This window comes from Erpetoichthys calabaricus, chromosome 14 (assembly GCF_900747795.2).
Source record: "Erpetoichthys calabaricus chromosome 14, fErpCal1.3, whole genome shotgun sequence".
NCBI classification, from domain to species: domain Eukaryota; kingdom Metazoa; phylum Chordata; class Cladistia; order Polypteriformes; family Polypteridae; genus Erpetoichthys; species Erpetoichthys calabaricus.
In genome coordinates this window covers 106589058-106609228 of record NC_041407.2, presented here as the reverse complement: position 1 = coordinate 106609228, position 20171 = coordinate 106589058, and the positions used below count along the sequence as shown (strand labels likewise).

Below are 20171 nucleotides of genomic sequence, written 5' to 3'. Positions count from 1 at the left end.
TTTTAGGTCTTACCTCATTTACCGAAATCCGATTGGATCGGCCGCGCAATATTTTATAGGTCCCGCCCTCTCTGTCTTGTGTGACGCGTCAGGCGGCCTTTGAGGCATCTGCTTTGAAGCGTCGCACCGTGCCCAGTGCATGCGCACTTCACCAGAAGACAGACACACACACACGGATACTGGACGCACACAGGGGTTTTATTAAAGAGGATTAGTCACTGGTGTTTTTGGGATAAGTGGTGGTTTGCGTGCACATATATATTTATTATTGAATATTTGTGTCTTTTCATTTTCCAATATATCAGTTGTGGACTAAGGCCTGGACACAGACAGGCAGACATGATGTTAATCACCAACACACGTTTATTTACAAGTCTATTATTTACAGTTTAAGTGCCACACAACCCCAAACTCCCCCAAAGTCCAGGCCTTACACTCTTGCCTTGTCTCTTCAGGCCGCCTCCACTCCTCGCTGTGACGTCTGTGCAGAAGCGGATGTGGGGGGTTGTAGGAGGAAAACGTAAGTATTGGTTGTTGGTGTGGATGTTAAATAAAGACAAGATAGTTACGGATTACACGTGTGTGAACTGCTATTTCTGATACAACACTCGCCTTCCAGCTTCGTTCTTCTTCCACCCAACTCAAGCCCTGAATGAAGGGAGGCAGCCCCTTTTATAATCACCCGGATGTGCTCCAGGTGTTTCCCGGCAATCTTCCACCGACACGCCCCAGTGTGTAATCAGTGTTTAATTTTACATATCTGCTTACTGTTTCTGGTTATTTTGTCGTGTTGGGAGAAATAAGACAACTTGTAAGGAGTACGGCTTGTTATTAGAGCAAGAAACCTCAGGTAATCCAAGCAATAAGTCTTGGTAACATAGTGGCCAGTCTGGGTAAGGGGTCGGCCGTTACAAAACTATGAATATTTTTAAGCATTTTGCCACTCCATGGTAGCTCAATAATCATGAGTGGAGCGGAGAGCCTGCTACCAAAACAGAAAAACGCAATCTATACTAATAAAAGGCAAAGCCTCACTGACTCACTCACTGACTGACTCACTCACTCATCACTAATTGTCCAACTTCCCGTGTAGGTGGAAGGCTGAAATTTGGCAGGCTCATTCCTTACAGCTTACTTACAAAAGTTAGGCAGGTTTCATTTCGAAATTCTACGCGTAACGGTCATAACTGGAACCTCTTTTTTGTCCATATACTGTAATAGACTGCAGCTCGATGGCCGTGGGAGGCGGAGTTGCGTATCGCGTCATCACGCCTCCCACATAATCACGTGAACTGACTGTGAACACAGTACGTAGAAAACAAGGAAGAGTCCCAAAGAGCGCGGAAGAAAACATTCATTACGCAATTGAGAAGGCAGCGAAACAATAAGAAGTGAGCGAGTGACGCATACATGTAGATATGTATATATATGTGTATATTTATGTAGATATGTGTGTATATATATATATATATATATTATATATATGTATATGTATGTATGTATATGTGTGTGTATGTATGTATATATATGGTTGATATGTGTATATATATGGTTGATATGTGTATATATATATATATATATATTCACGGCATTCGTAGTCTGTGTCACAATGATTGTATGGGTGGTTACCTACCGGGTAACGCTTGTGGTTGGCCAGCGATCTGCTAACATCCGCGACGGTGCCCTCAGTTTGTGAAGAGCAGATCATAGAATGGTTGACATAGTTTACTGTCAAATAAATGCAGAGTACACGACACGTGTTTCGCCCTCATTCTATATATATATGTGGATGTGTATATATGTGTGTGTATATGTAGATATGTATATATTTGTATATATGTATATATATGTTTACATAACCTCTTTAACACACTACTTCTCCGCTGCGAAGCGCGGGTAATTTGCTAGTGGTATAATAAATGGAAACCTGTAAATCCAGTTTTATAACAAACTAAAACCAAACCATTAACTGAATCAAGTGATAGCAATGACAATTTGAATTGACATTGGTGTGAAGAGTGAAACTGAAGCAAACGGCACTGCGCAACAGAACTTCCGTGATACGCCTGGTGAACTCAGTCGTGTTAAGATTCATTGTGATGCAAGCAGCTGCATGCCAATAAGGCAAAATGATTGTAAACAAGTGGAAGGACTTTAGCACCCTAAGCTCTGTTCACAATCAAGGGGAATGTGGACATAAGGAAAAGGCGGTTCCCGATCCTGTATTTGCTTGGCAGCAGTAGGAGTGAGAAAACAGCTGCACTTTCATCAGCTGAAGCTAGAGAGGCCAGTAAATCCATTTTAGTAGCAGAGTGTAAAACATGCATTTAGAAAGACAAAGATACACACCTGAGCATATAATTAGTCCATCTGGTACATCTGTTACTGATAAAAGTCTTAAAAGTTTGTACAAATTTATTACACTGGTATCTCCTAAAGCTGTCAGAATTTTTAAACATATTACAACATTAATTTATTTAGCCATACCATCCAGTTTATACAATGGATAACCCTAGCTGGTTTTTAGAAGTCTGCACAAATAAGCAATACCAAAATGGCGCGACTCACCAAAGAGGGATGTGAAGAGCGCCCCAGTGCCAGAAGCCAGCATCTGCTGCAATGGGGTGATGCCCCCTGACGAGGGCAGAGTCTGCTTGTCCACCATCCTGCCAACCTGAACAGACATAGAAAGACAACACAGAAACGGTCAATGCCAGCATGTAGTGAGGTCCCATTTTTTCCCCCTTGTTTGGTACATTTGGCTTACATTATCAAATATTGACTGAACAGATGTCTGTCAGATTTAACTTTATATCTTTAAGCCTGCAGTATGAGGAGGGGCTTTATGGGTAGTGTAGCTTTCTTTATGCACTAAACACAGTACACCTGTATTGGGAAGATGCTGCAAAGACTTTCTAAATGCAACACCACCATGGATCCGTTTGAGAGACGTGAACTCAAGTGTCAGGAACAGTGGGGACCAATGACGCCATTTCTGTTTTGCAGGTCTCTGAAGGCTACATGGAAATCCTGATGAGATGCTAGGATTGCAGCGTTAATCTTTCCGAGGACGCCATTTTCCAAAAAAGAACTAACAAAAAAAAATCGCCACTTCAGTCAACCTCTGTCTAATTGCCTTTCATTTCAGTTGCGCTGGGGTATACAGAACTGCTCATATTAAACTGTCTTGTTTTCATTGTTTTATGCAATGCATACATTTGCTTTTTTTGTGCAACGTAATTTTCTTGTGCTTGGTGTGTCTACTTAGATGAATGAAAAAGTGGTTACGATGTTGGGATTTTATTTTGGCCTAAAAACATTAGGTTCCTTTAAAATGAAGAAGCATGATTCTTAAGCAAATCTGTTGGTGACCTTGTCCCCCTTTAAAATTTGGGGTTCACGACAAACAAATGAGCACAAAACACAGTGGCACGCGGTCATTTCCTCGGGCTTTACACAAAAACAAATCTAAATTACTTCAACTAGCATATTTCACTTACAAATGTGCTTTAACATCGAACAGTCACATTATTACTGTCATCATCAGCAGTCGCATCATGTATCTTGGTAGTGTCATCAGTCATTTTCCGGCCCGCTATATCCTAACACAGGGTCACAGGGGTCTGCTGGAGCCAATCCCAGCCAGCACAGGGCGCAAGGCAGGAACAAATCCCGGGTAGGGTGCCAGCCCACCGCAGGGTACACACACACACACCAGAGACGATTTAGGATCGCCAATGCACCTAAACCTGCATGTCTTTGGACTGTGGGAGGAAACCCACGCAGACACGGGGAGAACATGCAAACTCCACGCAGGGAGGACCCGGGAACCCAGGTCAACTTACTGCGAGGAAGCAGCGCTACCACTGCGCCACCCACCGTGCTGCCCTCTTGGTAGTGTGATGTAGTAAACTTTACAACAAGACCTTTTGTGTTTATCCACCCATCCACTTTCTGCCACTTAACCCGGGTGTGGGTTGCAGTGGCAGCAGTCTAACCAAAGATCCCCAGACATCCCTTTCACGTACCCCCCCAACGAGGTTACAGAGGCATTTCCAGGCCAGCTGAGAGATCTCTTCATGGTATCCAAAGTCAGTCTAAAGTTCTAACCACCCCAAGAAGGCATCCTATTCAGATGCCCACACCAACTCAACTGGACTTATTTTGATGCAGAAGAGCATCAGCTCTACTATAAGCTCCTCACCCCAATCTCCAAGGAGGAGCCCTGACACCCTGCAAAGGAAGCCAATTTCTGCCGCTTGTATTCACAATCTAGGTGTTTCGGTCACTTCCTGCCCTTGCCTACAGCCACAAGCTTTGGGAATGCTGATCAACCAGTAAATTGAAAGCTTTGCCTTTGGCCCATCTCCCTCTACACTACACGTGATTGGTACATCACCACTGACTGCTAAAACATCTGCATGTTGTACCTGTCAGTCAAGAACAACACTCGAATGCTTTAATTTCTCTGCTTGAGGCAGTAGCTCACCTCACACCCATTGAGGGTACTCCACCCTTTCCTGGCTGAGAAACATGACCTCAAGAGATACTTACCCTAATCCTGACCGCTTCACATAGTGCCAGCGCATATCTGAGGTCACAGCCCAATGAAGCCAGCACTACCACATCATCTGCAAAAAGCAGACATGCTGCTATCCTGAGGATACTCAACTGGACACCTTCTCATCAATTGGCTGCTCCTAAAAATTCTGCCCATAAACATTATGAATAGAATCGGTGACGGAGGAACGCTTTGGTGGAGTCACATGCCCACTGGGAATTAGCCCGACTTACAATGCAAACCAAGCTTTTATTTTTGTTGTACGGGGACAGAACTACCTATAACAGTAGGCTTGGTACCCCATATTCCCGTTTCACCCACCACAGAACACCCCCCAAAAAACTCAGTTGAATGCTTTATCAAAGTCCATAAATTGCTGGGCATACTCCCATAAACTCTCCAGGGTAAAAAGTCACTCCAGTATTCAGCAAACGGGATAACATTCACAACGTCCCTTCTGAATCTGAGGTGCAACCAAAAGGCAGAACATCTTTTTTAAAACTCTCGCACAGACCGTCCCAGGGAGGCCGAGGAACACAGTCCCCTAAAGCTGAGGCACACCCTATGGCACCTCCTCTTAGAGATGGGAGGGCCACCACAATAACTAAAACCACACCTGAGTGCAGCTCAAATAAACTTTATTAAAAAGTCTAATTAAGGACTCTTGCCTGGAAAAACTGAAAACTCATTGGCAGTCGGCTCTTTACCCATGGGGCATGGCTGGGCACAGCTTAAATGATTAATAATGTAGCTGTAACCCAATGAGCCCACCAACAGCAGGTGTGTGTTGTGGTTTGGGTGGCAGACAAAGGCAAGTGTCTAGGTGGACTCATCCCTGGATTTGTGCTTATATGCACTTTCAGTATATATGTGCACACACACACCTATTGACCCATCCATCTTTAACCTCTTTAGCATTAGACCCAAGGGTCCCCTCGGGCTGTAAAATCAGAGCTAAAAGTGTTAGTCACGAGTGTCACTCGGGCAACAGTATAGATGCATCTCGCCTAAGACCCGACAATTACTCAGGCTATAAAAATGCTAACAGCATAAGTGCCGAGCGTTACTTGGACAATGGTATAGGTGTGTCTTGCAAGCATCAGGCCCAAGCGTTACCTGGGCAACAGTGTAGACGTGTCTTCTCCTAGCCTTATAATGGCATCTCATAAGAAATGCCTCTCATAAGCAATGGTGACAAAGTTTAAATAAACTGTTGGTTAAACCAAAAGTGACGCTCAAATCACTTGCACATGTGCTGCTTATATTATTGATAATCATTATTACTATTTGTATAACTACTATGCTTTCAAAGCTTCCGACTTTGTACTTTTACTGTTTTTGCACATTTTATAGTAGAAAGATGAGATTTCATAAATATGTAAATTTTTCAAGTCAAAAAATGCAATGCTTTTTACATATTTTTGAAGGAAAAAAAGTAACCTTCTTTCGGCTGCTCCCATTGATGATCCGCTGTGAAAACCCTTTCTTCCATATCTTTCTGTCCTCTGTATCTTGTTCCGTTACACCCATCACCTGCATGTTCTCTCTCACCACATCCATAAACAAACCTTTGCTTAGGCCTTCCTCTTCTCTAGCAGCTCTATCCTTAGTACCCTACTCTCATTATACCCAGCATCTCTCCTCTGCACATGTCCAAAACAACGCAATCTCACCTCTCTGACTGTCTCCCAACCGTCCAACATGAGCTGACCCCTTAATGTCCTCATTTCTAATCCTGTCCATCCTCGTCACACCCAGTGCAAATCTTAACATTTTTAACTCTGCCACCTCCAGCTCTGTCTCCTGTGCCACCGTCTCCAACCCATATACCATAGCTGGTCTCACTACCATCCTGTAGACCTTCCCTTTCACTCTTGCTGATACCCGTCTGTCACAAATTACTCCTGATACTCTTCTCCACCCACTCCACCCTGCCTGCACTCTCTTCTTCACTTCTCATTCCACAATCCCCATTACTCTGTACTGTTGATCCCAAGTATTTAAACTCCTCCACCTTCGTCAACTCTACTCCCTGCATCCTCACCATTCCACTGACCTCCCTCTCATTTACACACATGTACTCTGTCTTGGTGGTCCTACTGACCTTCATTCATCTCCTCTCGAGAGCTTCTCCAGGGTCTCTTCAACCTGCTCCCTACTATCGCTACAGATCACAATGTCATCAGCAAACATCATAGTCCTAAGGAGGTTAAAAACTCATTTAATGCAATTTGTAGTTGCAGGGGCTGGTGCCAAAAATGATAACACTGGGCAACTCCCATGATCACAAAGACGGTTATTCCAGGTAAGGCTCATGTCCTGCACTCCAGCTGTCTCGACAACTTCCCCAATGCCTGAAACTGTGTTGCATAATTTGTGGTAAGTAATAATATTTTGACCCAAAAATCTCTTTCCCGTCCACTGGAGTAATGCCGGTAAATGTTGCACAGTTTTAAGACTGATGGGTATTTTCTTCGTCCATCTATTTCTTATTTTTCAAAATGTTTTACACCTTACACTCCAAAACGTAACCTTAGATCTTCAAATGAGGGTCTGCTTAGAATTCCAAGAGCTAAACTTAAAAGAAGTGGTGATGCGGCCTTCTGCTGTTATGCACCTATAATATGGAATAGCTTGCCAACAAGGAAATCGCCAGGCGAATAAGGTGGAGCACTTTAACACACTCCTGAAAACACATTACGTTAACATGGCTTTCTCATAGCTTCATCTTAGTTTAATCCTAATGCTCTGTATATTCAATTCATTATTATTATTCATGGTGGCTCCAAAATTCGTACTAACCCCTACTTTCTCTTCTGTTCTTTTTCCGGTTTTCTGTGGCGGTGATCAAAGTACCGTGATGTCCTTACATTGATGGATTAAAGGCCAGAAGTCCACATGCCCGTCATCATCAAATTCTTCCATGAGAACCGACTGTGAGGTTATTTATGTTAGGTAGAATGCCTAGAGGGGGCTGGGTGGTCTCGTGGCCTTGGACCCCCTGCAGATTTTGATTTTTTTCCTCCAGCCGTCTAGAGTTCTTTTTTTTTTTGTTTTTTCTGTCCTCCCTGGCCATCGGACCTTACTTTTTATTCTATGTTAGTGTTCCCTTATTTTAATTCTTATTTATTTTGTCTTTTTTTTCCTCTTCACCATATAAAGCACTTTGAGCTCCACAATTTGTATGAAAATGTGCTATAGAAATAAATGTTGATGAAGATAGTAAGAATAAAACGAATTTGAATTGAGCGTCCCAGCACCTAGAAGTTGCAAACAGCAGAGGGCTCTCTACCAATTTACTGGCCTGGAAATGTACTTCATCCCCTGCTGTAGACATTAAACAAGTTCAAACATCCATCCATCCATCCATTTTCCAACCCGCTGAATCCGAACACACAGGGTCACAGGGGTCTGCTGGAGCCAATCCCAGCCAACACAGGGCACAAGGCAGGAACCAATCCCGGGCAAGGTGCCAACCCACCACAGCAAGTTCAAACAGCTGCTCTTGATCTGTGCAATCTTTTATTGTAAAAGAAACTTAACACGGGAGTGCAATTCCAGGTCTCCATTCCTCAACAGCTTGTGATGGGTCTCTAGAAAGTCAACTGCTTTCTAACAGAAAGTGAGAGCACTGATCAAAGTCCACAGCAGCCCGGTTACTCCTTCAGTCCTTCACATTTGCCAAGGCACTCTGGCGTATAATTAACATGGACTTTGTAAGTCGGGTTTATGAACTGTAAAATGAGCCGTGCCCCATGCAGGCGGCAGTGCCCTCTGTGTATCCCTCCTTGGTCAGCAGTCTCCTTCCTTCGGAGGTGGGGGAAGGTAAGGCAAGAACATGCCTCTTCTCCAAAGGCTGATAAGCGTTTATCAGTAATGTACGGCCCTGCACGGCCCAGGCGTGGTGGCTGCCACTCCTCCTCTCCATTCAAGAAGCCAAGAAAAAGCTTTTTAGGGCCTGCTATGCCGAAAGAAAATCAATAAGAAGAGAGTTTTACAATATTAATAATGCACAACAGGCAGCTTGAGTAAGCTGAAGTGCAGGACAGCGCCACGTTTGAGGCCTCCTTGGGCTTTTCATTGCATTCCCCTGTTGTATTATGGGACAGCCAGCCAGATGGGGTGCACAGTCGGCTAGGAGACTTTTCTCTGAAGCGTCCGTTACTGTCACACGACACTTTGTCTCTTTGCTTTAGTTGTATGACTTTAGTACCTTTTTTAACTCTTTGAGGGATAAGTATTTTTTCCAAAAAACTCAAGTTTTGAGAAGCACACAATGCACTGGTTTCACACATAAATCAACATAAAACATCTGTTGCTACGTTCTGTGGCTGCTGTTGGAGCCTGTTCTACATCTCTGACAGCAGTGGCTGCGCAGGGGCAGCTCAATGGCCAGCAGGAATGCACGGCAGGCTGGCTACCCCTCTGTCTTCACAGAGCAGGTGGGCGATGTTTGCAGTGTGACGCAATATGCTTTGTACCTCTTGTCATTCTAAGTGGTGGTTCTCCTAGGCGAACACTGCTGTAGGCGTATCAGCTACACGTGTTCAGAACCACGATCACCTGGGGATTGATCGGCAGATGCTGGTACCTCAATTTTGTTTTTGGTATCCATCTCCAGATCACTTGCATCAAACTCAGTCTGAAATGTCGGAGTCCAATTCAGCGATAATACGTAAAACGTCCATGGAGTATTTTGCTTTGCACATTTGCTTTAGTCTCGCCAGATGTCGATGCCATTTTAGAGGCTTTTTGCTCTTCACTACTCATGCATGCGCAGGGAATCCGAGGTCAAATCAGCAAAGCTACGTAACTTCGCTTCAAGCAAAGAGAGGGAAACTAAAACGTAAGGGTGAGTTTTGTCGCAGTTTACAGTCGATTACTGTCCTCTACCACCTGAATTTCGACAAAAGTCAACATCAGCCCTGAAAGAGTTAAAATGGGCAGCAGTACATAAAGTACAGCCTTGCTCTAAAGCACTGCCATTTGGTTTTAAGCTTTAGCTGTGTTATCAATGTGCTCAAACCAGGGGTTGTCAGAGGCTGCATATTTTTTTTCAGCTACTTTTAATTTCCAAAGCTAATGGAACAGTCTTTTTTACATGAATTTTAAATCACTTGTACTTCAAATAGTTACAAAAAAAAAACAAAAAAACAACTAGCAGCCTTACAATGAGAGGCAAAATACAGTAAGCTTACAGATGGCCAGGTCAACGCTTGAACCCATTTACATCTGCGTACAGTGATCCCTCGCTATATCGCGCTTCGACATTCGCGGCTTCACTCCATCGCGGATTTTAAATGTAAGCATATCTAAATATATATCATGGATTTTTTGCTGGTTCAGATTTCTGCGGACAATGGGTCTTGTAATTTATTGTACATGCTTGCCCAGTTGATTTCATACAAAGGACGCTATGGGCAAATGGCTGAGAAGCTACCCAACCAGAGCACGTATTACGTATTAAATAAAAATCCTCAATGATATATGATATGCTTCCCACGCGGTGCTTCGCATACTTGAAAGCCCGAACAGCACGTATTGATTTTTGATTGTTTGCTTTTCTCTGTCTCTCTCACTTTCTCTGACATTCTCTGCTCCTGACGGAGAGGGTGTGAGCAGAGGGGCTGTTTGCAAACTGGCCTAGAGGATACGGACGGACGCTACTCTAAAAATGCTGAAAGACTACCTTCACATTGCTCCCTTTCTTGCAGCTGCTTTGTCTGGCGGTGCTTCGCATACTTAAAAGCCCAAACAGCACCTATTGATTTTTGATTATTTGCTTTTCTCTCTCTCTCTGGCATTCTCTGCTCCTGACGTGCACTCCTTTGAAGAGGAAGATATGTTTGCATTCTTTTAATTGTGAGACAGAACGGTCATCTGTGTCTTGTCATGGAGAAGTTTAAACTTTTGACTAAAGGGTGTTATTTCTTGTCTAGAGGGCTCTAATAATGTTAAAAAACTAATTTAGAAGGCATTAAACAGGTTTTCTATGCTGTAACTGCGAAAATATTCGATTTATAAATAAAGAATCCTACTTCGCAGAAATTCATTTATCGCGGTTGAGTCTGGAATGGATTAACCGTGATAAATGAGGGTTTACTGTATCCAATATATATCTCATTAAGATATTTGAAAAGAAAGTGAAGGTCACAGAATATTAGACCCTCTCCAGATTATAAGACATCTGGATGGTGACCACAGTAAAGAAAATGGAAACCACAGCATAGGCAAATCTCACTGGCCAGAAGATGTCATTACGCACGTTGAAGTAATGCAGACTACAAAGAACAAAAGACTGCTCTGCCTTATCTTATGTAGTTTGTCTGTGTTACAGTCCAGTCTGTTATTGATGTGGACCCCTAAGGACTTGTAGCAGTGCACCCCTTCTACATCTACTCCTTGAACAGTGACTGGACCTTGAAGCCCTGTGGTGCAGCAAAAGTCAATTGGCAGCTCCTGGGTATTGCCCATGTTAAGTTCTATACAATTCTTTCTGCACCAAGACTCCTCTCCTCCATCTCATCCCCCTCATTGGCAACACCCATTAAGTGCAGAATCATCTGAGAATTTTTGCAAGTGACTTGAGTTATAGTTTGTAGTGAGAGGAGGAGACCGGACAGTTCCTTAAAGTGCCCCTCAGAGACATACAGTATGAGTTTCTATGTTGTCCACTACCCAGGACACCATAGGCTCAGCCACCTGCATGTCTCGGCATCTCCCCTTAACAAGGAGGGCCAGATGGGTGAAATTAAAAACAGAATCCTCATGGTGCTTCCTAGGTTTGTCCAGGAGAGAACAAGCCTTGTGGAGCAGATAAGTATTCGCATCCTTCACTCCACTCTCTGTCTGACAGGCAAACTGCGGTGGATCCAGGTGGTCTACCTTAAGAGTACCACAGGATTAAATTGCTCCAATTGTGTAATCAGACGTCCTCCAGTGATGACATCCACTGCAATCAAATTTCAAAACACCTCCAACTACAACTCCTGTAATGCGTCATCGGCTTTAAATTATAATATCACATCTTTACCGTGACTTTACAGAGTGACACTAATATTTACCTTTTACAAAGATCATTAAAAATGATTAATGTTATTCACCTTGAAATGGCTTTGTTACTAAAGCAGTTAGCTGCTAAGGACTTCTAATTATCGAATCATTACTGAAACAGCATTTTCTCTTTAGCATTTATGTGCCTGTGGCTTCTCTTTTTCTGTTATCACTTTGATACAATCTATAGAGTTCAAGCTATATAAAAGAGTGAAAATGAAAAAATCTATTGGGGGGGGAAATCACGTTGAATTGTCTTTTTGACTTCTTTGAGACGAGAGTAGGAAAATACCAGCTAATTACATGAGAAGTTGAACTGGAAGCGTCAGTTAAAGAGCAGACGCAGGTGTAACTGACAGCAGCAGCCACTCCATTGTCACTGCTGCTTGTGTTAGACTTCGCAAGAAACAGGCCGGCGTTAAAGTGTTGTCGGTGAATCAGATGTATCAGAAGTTTTATGTAACTTCTTTTCTGTACACAATACAGCGGACCCTTGACTTATGAACTCGATTCGTTCGTGAGGGCTAGTTGTAAGTCAACTTGTTTGTAACTCAAGACTATTTTTCCCATAAGAAATAATGGAAATGCCCTTAATGTGTTCCGAACCAGGGCGCACAGCAACACTTAACTTTTTTTTAATAGAAAAGGGTTGTATAATGTGCATAATTTACCAAAAACACCAATAATTTGTCTAATGTACTAACCAAAAAGTTATAAAAAGTGCCTAGCCTACCAGAAACAACAATTTCATACTGTACTCACCATTTAAGTTGACATCTTTGGCTTGCAGGAAGGAAGGAGGAGGAGAATGAAATGGAAGGTGGTTATTGTATGGAAGGAGTTTCCTTATTCAAATCTTTTCTTTGTAAAATTGTCCAGATGGTGGATTTCGACATGCTGTACATATTAGCGAGATCGGTCACCCGAACACCGCTCTCATATTTCCACACAATTTCCTTCTTCGTTTCGATTGTGATCGCTTTCTTTACCTTTGTTACTTCGCTTCCTTCCTTAGCAATTATCGAAATAAATTATATAAATGACTGCACTGACTGAAATCACGTCCACAAACACATGTATCTGGGCTCCGACTGACACTTACAAATGCTCTCGGCTGTTTGTTTACAATTGCACAAGTGGATACACGTGACCGCATTTGGGTCGTAACGCAAGATGTTGGTCGTAATTCAAAACAAAAATTTTGGTCGTAAAACAAGTTGTTCGCATGTCAGGTCGACTGTACTTGTACTTTTTTTAAAGCAAGGGCTATTAATATTGGCAAGCAGTGTATTGTGTTTAAGTTTAGGGCCTAGGACTTCAGACCTGAGGTTGTGGGATCAAATCCTATTGTTGATACTGTCTGACCACTAGCAAGTCACTATAAACTGCCTGTGCTGCAAATTAAAAGACACTTAACCAATCGTATCTCAAATGTTTTAACTCTACTTGGAAAAAAGGACATCAGTCAAATAATAAGTAATAATTAAACCAGTAAGTCACTGGAGCTGCTTATTCTTGATTGTTATTGCACAACTGTCCATTAGTAAAACATTCTTTCCATAGATATCAATTCTTACTTTTCCTAGTGACTTAGCTGTTGTTAAAACACACTTTTTCAGGAAAGTGTATTCTTTTGAATTAAAATGGTTAATCATCTATATTCCCTTTGGGTGGCGTGCAGCACTTTTTTTCCCTCACTCACTCCACCTTCCACAAAATGTAGTAACACACCCACACGTCCTGAAACTCCACAATTCTTGTCTTTATCTTTTAGTTGATGAGCCAAAGAAAAGAGTCTTCATCCTTTGTACGCTGCACAGAATGCCTGGTGTATGAAATCACTCTGTGGTTGTTACATAGTGGCAATTCAATAAAATGTGAATCCTACACCGACTCTCTGTGGTGGTTCTACTAAGAAATGTTAAATTCACTATTCTAGAGGAAGATATCACAAAATGACCTCAAACTCAGTCGGTTTAGGTTTGGAAAAAAAAAAATCCATCTTGACTTGATTTTATTAATTACTAGCCGTCCCCAGCGGCTCCTCTCATGTTGTAGTGAAAGGGGACAGTGAGGAGGGCACCTGCCTGGCTCCCCATTCCTGACGTCACGCTTCCTCCTCTCCTCGGCCTGCAGCCTCTGCCTCGGATTAGTGCGAATATATCACTCCTGCAAGCAAACTATGGTTCTTAACTCGATGAGAGAAGTGTAGGCTCAGGAAAGCAGATCCACTCTGTTGAATCCACGTTGCCTCTGCACTGAGAGTTGAAGACTACACCAAACCATCGGCTTAGCCAGCTACTGTTTGTATAAACTACATAATGTTAACATTTTAAAACACAGTATTTACCAACATTTATATTCACACAAATGGACCATTAAGAGAATTGTTTTCAATGGTCCTGCAATTAGTGAAAAAAGTGAGCTGTGAAACACACACACAGTGCCATACCACACACACACACACGCAGTGCCATACCCCACACAAGCACAGGCGCACACACACGTGCAAACACAGTGCCATACCACACACACACACACGCAGTGCCATACCCCACACAAGCACAGGCGCACACACACGTGCAAACACAGTGCCATACCACACACACACACACACACACACACACACACACACACGCGCACACAAACACACAGTGCCATACTCCACACAAGCACAAGTCCACACACACACACGCAGATACAGTGCCATACCACACACACACAAACACACACACACCGTGCCATACCCCACACAGGCACACACACAAACACACACACAGTGCCATAGCGCGCACACACACACACACGTGCAAACACAGTGCCATACCACACACACACAGGCGCACACAAACACACACACAAGGTACCATACCACACACAAGCCCAGGAACACACACACACATGTGCAAACACAGTCCCATACCACACACACACAGGCGCACACAAACACACAGTGCCATACCCCCCACACACAAAGGCGCAAACACAGTGCCATACCCCACATACACACACACCCACACAGGCACACACACAAACACAGTGCCATAGCACACACACACACACACGTGCAAACACAGTGCCATCCCCCCCCCCACACACACACACAGACCACACAAACACTTCTGAGCTTTCCTCCCAGTGACCTTCACTGCCAGCAACCCCCAATGGAACTCGTACAGAAAAAATAAATCAACATTGTCAACCTCGATTAACTACTAGAAAATCTCCTGACCCAGAGGAGGCTTTGCTTATGTTTGCTTATGTAACGCAGACAATTCTGGATTGCCCCTGATAATGGACTTTCTTCCACCCATCAAGTGTCTGTAAATTACAGAAACAGAATAAAGTTTTATAACTGTACTGCAAAACAACAAAAAAACTGAATCTTTGGCTTTTCTAACATGTAATGCTCAAGTGACCCCAAAATGCCAATCTTCACCAGCAGCCTCAAAGTTTAAATCGGTTTAAGAATGGCATGTCGGGTGGGCAGGGGGTGGGGAACTGTGGGCCCAAGCAAGGGGAAAGGGGAAAAAAAAAAAAGACCCTCATGCTGTTCCACAGCTCTACACCGTGTGCTGAAAGAGCGGGGCATTGACCTCTTATTCACTACAAACCATGGGCTTCACGTGTTTATGTCAGATGCCACCCTGCAAAACAAATGCCCTTTTTCAGCTTCACTCCCCACTAGGGCAGCACTGCCAAATAAACATTAAAGAGCCGAGGCACCTGTACACAAAGATGAAGTGCCTCAGAGACACAATCTGGAAATGAGATGGCAAGCTGCATCACTGTGCGATCGACCCCGAGAGGGGTGCAGATTATTTAAGCACTCAAAATTAAGACAATGTGGGGTTGTTCGAGCAGAAATAACCACCAATAATCAATAATCAGAGAGACCAGGTGAAGAGATCACTGCATACACCTATGCAAAGTCAGAGTTTGGGAGAAACACCTCAGTTAAAAAGCACAAAGAGTAGTCAAGCCGACTCAAACCCTGATCGTCACAAATGCCAACACCATCAGGCCAGCTTTGGTAGAGCAGCCCTGACAGGAGCCGCACTCATCAACCAGCATCTCCTTAATTTCTACACCTATTCTTGGCAAAGGAGGTGTCAACCTTCCTAACACATTCTTACTCTATTCTTAGTAAAGTCCTAATGAGTCTCGTCACTTTCGTCCTATTGCATGTTAATCGCATTTACTCCGTGCTAAAAGCCAAAACCTAACGCAACAAACAACTTCTAAAAGTAAAATCAACAAACGCCACCACGTAAACAAACCTGCCCGACAAGGTCACACAGAGAACAGTGAAGCTGCATTTCAAAAGGCTTTACCAAAAAGTAAAAAGAAACCTGAACTTGGGGAGTAGACTGCATGCAAACACTGCAAGATACGTGATCCCAACACTAGTGTATCAGCACATGACACATACGGACACCACATTTTTCAAGGACACGCAAACACACCTATACATGTGCAAGTTTATTTTATAAAGAGAAAAGGGGTTCAGGTATAATCTGGAATTTTACTCATAATCATCAATAGAAGGTGCCTGTTAAAAGTTATTTTTTTCAGGAGTAAAAACAGATCCACAAATACTGAACATTCACAAAGATAATCTTCTAGTCATGTATAGCCGACTATACTTCCTTAGAAGGCTGGCGTCCTTCAACATCTGCAATAAGATGCTGCAGATGTTCTATCAGATGTTTGTGGCGAGCGCCCTCTTCTACACGGTGGTGTGCTGGGGTTGCAGCATAAAGAAGAGGGACGCCTCACGCCTGGACAAACTGGTGAGGAAGGCAGGCTCTACTGTAGGCACGGAGCTGGACAGTCTGACATCTGTGGCAGAGCGATGGGCGCTGAGCAGACTCCTGTCAATCATGGAGAATCTACTGCATCCACTGAACAGGATCATCTCCAGACAGAGGAGCAGCTTCAGAACCTTTTTATTGAATAAATTTTGCAAACAACTTAAACTATAATTTTGACAACAAAGTTTTAACCATCCAAAGAGGCATTTAGACTTTAGATGCTTGTCAAAAGTTGTATTGCACTGAACATGTCTTATAAAAGGAATAGTCAATATTTTTTGTAAACCAACTACACTTTCTGTTAATGTTATCAATCTCTGTCCACCGACACGTTAACTATATGGATTGTAATGGCGTTGGTTATCTCCATCCACCGCTTGCTTTTTTTGTCGTAGGCAGTACCTCTAGCAAAAGCGTCTACAAGTGACGTCTGACTCGAGTTGAGAGTCCTCTCGCTTTTTTGCAGTTTTACCCGAGGACGGTGCCAATCTTAGTTCCATACATTCATGGTACTCCCAAGCATGTTTGCGGCTAAGGTGGTGCAGCAAATTGCTCGTGTTGCCGTCTCCGGCGACAACTTTAGCTCCTCAGCATTTTCAGTATAAACAGTTGTTTGGAGATTTTGGTTTTCAAAGGTCAGATGTGGACCAGACAACAGATGCAGCTCCTTTTTTCGGCAAAAGTTCTTCTGTGTCATCACGTTCAACTTTATCGTCTGCTACAACTTCAGAATGTTCTCTGTCCATTTTCACTGCTCAACACCTCCACTAACACATGTACTCCATTGCATGCGTGTTTAGCAGTGTAGCAGTGAAAAAGGTCCCCGTCCCTAAACCCCCCCCCCCCCCCCCCCCCCATACAGTATCCTGCTGCGCCACGTTCCAAATGTTGTTTAGGCTATTTAAACCGGTATTGCGGTACAAGAAAAATTCATATCATAAAAAAAAATAAACGTTTTTTGGCATGAACTGGTATACCTCCCAGCACTAGTTCAAGATTTATCATCATTGAATGTGTCTCTCTTGGCGTGGCTCAAACACCTTTCTCCTCGTGCATTTTACCTTCATACTTCCTCTTTCAATTGTGTCACCAACACAGAGCTGACCAATCACACCAAAGCCAAACAGGCCAATCAGATTGCTTGGAGGATCCAGACATACAGAACTTAGCGCTTTATTATACAGTAGATAAAAACAATCCTAATGAAACAATTATTAGGGCACATTGCTTTGGCTCAGGTGCATCCCATTCTATGGATCACGGTTGAGATGTTTGGGATCCACTTGTGGTCAATTCAATGGATAGATTAGTAAAGGCACACACCGGGGGGGTTCAGGATGCTTTCTGAAAGCACTCCAATTTGCCTATAATGGGATTTTATTCAGGGAAAAGAATTCATAAATATGAATACTAAAATAAATGACACGGGTGCAAAAGTTCGTGCTGCTGCCTCTCCAAAAAGATTGGGTCTAAATGTATATGGAGTTTTACAAATTCACCTCCATTCAAGGGGTTTTTCTCTGATCTCCCCCACAACTGGCACACCTGTTAGATTCATTGGTGACTTTGTATTTGCCTGGTATGTGTATGTATGCACTGTGATTGACTGGCACCCTAAAATTGGCTGGTTCTTGCCTTGCATAGAATGTTATCAGGAAAGACCCCAGTCCCCAGAGGTTTTAAACTGGATTCAAGGGAAGGAGCCATAAGCTGCTTAATAGATTACCGCACATAGCTGGGCAAATTCAGAGCCAAATTATACACACATATGGTACTGGGGTACTCGACCCACCTGCAAGACTGAATAACAGCTTCTTTAGACAGTCAGTGCCTGTCCCTACGTGTGCACACATATCATAGACTTGTCCGTTGCACATCTTCCATCTTCACCGATGGCTGTTTAATATAATGTCGATTTATGCAGATACTGTCCCTTGCTCTACATTCCCATATGTAACCTCCCCCCCAATATTGTCACCTTGTCATATTTGTCTAAATATTACACCGTGGCCCTGGAAAACAATTTTTTACCACCACAATGTAGCAACATGTGTACAGATGGAGCAATAAAGCCCACCTGACTTCACATAACCTTCTCCAGATTCTTTACACTCTTTCGTATCTTTATATATAATACGCTATACCGTGGCTGATCGTTTGTCTGTCTAGGATTTTAAATCACTTGTAGCTCGATAACTAACTATTGACCTGAAATTTGGTACACATATACTATGTGACGTCTACTATACGCTTTTGGGGTGATGATTGACCTCCAAAGTTATTCCTCTTTTTATTTTATTGTAGTATCTACTCTCGGCAGTGGCCAGCAGGGCGGCGCATGCATACGGGCGCCATACTCATCCCTACCACCTTCGCCGTCACTTCCCTACCCTCTTCATATCTTAAATCATTCTTCAGGCAGATTGATGCCTTAAGTGCCAGCTTAAATGCAAAATTTAAGAAAACGTGACATGATTTTCTCAGAGAGATACTTTCACGTCCCGCGAGATCAGTCTGTGCGCCAAGAGATTTAACCATGATTTAAAAATGATTGTTTGCGCTAATGCGATCTTTACTAACGGAAATTATTACTCGGTTAAATAACAGTGAATAGAGATCGAATATTTTGTATGGATTTAAATTTTAAGTCTGAGAGTTGTAGATCGTTTAATTCGTGTTGCTATCAGGGAAAAGTCGCGTTTCTTCCCAATGAAGAGGTGTATCCGCGAGAATTACAAGATTTGTTGTTTGGTGAAAGTGAAATCCACATACGCGAGCGGCAGAGACACAAAGTGGCTGGCGTGTAGCACAGGCTGGGGGAGTTTTATAACAACTTAAAAACACTGTAAGTGGGTGCTTACATTCTTTGTGTAGCTAGTTTCAAAAATGCTTCACTCGGTGTCTGGGCTATTTTTCAAAATTATCAAAAGTGTATTTTACATTAAAAATGCATTTTTCATGTAAACTGCAATTCTGCAAATGAATATGCTTACTAGGGGGCTCATTTATACTGCCAATAACAACTACATTTTAAAAATCAGGAAGGCCTGTCCCTTTTTCTTCTCTTTCCAAAGTGGCACACTTTATTCTCTTCTTAATCCCAAATTTATATTCCTGATATTAGCATAGCAAACCCTCTTTGGACTTTATTGATGGTGAGACCAAAATAAATTCTGGAGAAGAGCTCACAAGTGTGTTACACACCACAAGGTATTATTCCTCGTTTCTAAATTCTTCTACAGTGCAGGTCACAGCTTGTTGCATCTTTTTACCCTTTAATTACTTTTGTTCAACAATAAATGCACTGAAATGCAAGTCTACAAAATAAAGAGCTTTTATGGATACCTTTGCCTGCATTGTAGGAATATACTTAAAATGTACATTTACTGCACATTGTTTACAGTTAAAAACCCATACGCACTTAAATGAACAATAGACATTTCACAAATAAAACGGGTCAACATTATATCGAACCGCATCGTACTAACCGTGAGCAGAACCATAAACACTGCGCTAATATTCAAGTTAAATAATCACAAGTGACTTTAAGTAACTTACAAGCCGATTTCTTCCTTTTGTCCTATACTACCGTCCGAACCGCGACCATGAATTGGTTTAAGCGGGTTTTGAGAATGGAATGAGGGAAATGGAATTGAAGCTCGCTTGTGTAATCTGTAAAACATAATGAGGTAAGTGTTCTCCTTGGATAGACAATACAAGAACGGAGTTTTTTCGGACAGTAC

At 42.7% G+C, this 20171-nt stretch overlaps 1 protein-coding gene and 1 long non-coding RNA gene across 5 annotated transcripts in view; both read right to left on the bottom strand.

The window, feature by feature from the left end:
* LOC127530168 (uncharacterized) overlaps positions 1-20171 on the bottom strand; it is a 556902-nt gene that overhangs the window by 237453 nt on the left and 299278 nt on the right. The window lies entirely within an intron of this gene.
* slc25a39 (solute carrier family 25 member 39) overlaps positions 1-20171 on the bottom strand; it is a 50255-nt gene that overhangs the window by 28085 nt on the left and 1999 nt on the right. For all 4 annotated transcript variants that reach the window (XM_051936409.1, XM_051936408.1, XM_051936406.1 and 1 more), the window contains exon 2: positions 2569-2674. In XM_051936409.1, coding sequence (XP_051792369.1) covers positions 2569-2665 — 97 coding nt within the window. In that variant the 5' untranslated portion in view covers positions 2666-2674. The remainder of the gene's footprint in view (positions 1-2568; positions 2675-20171) is intronic.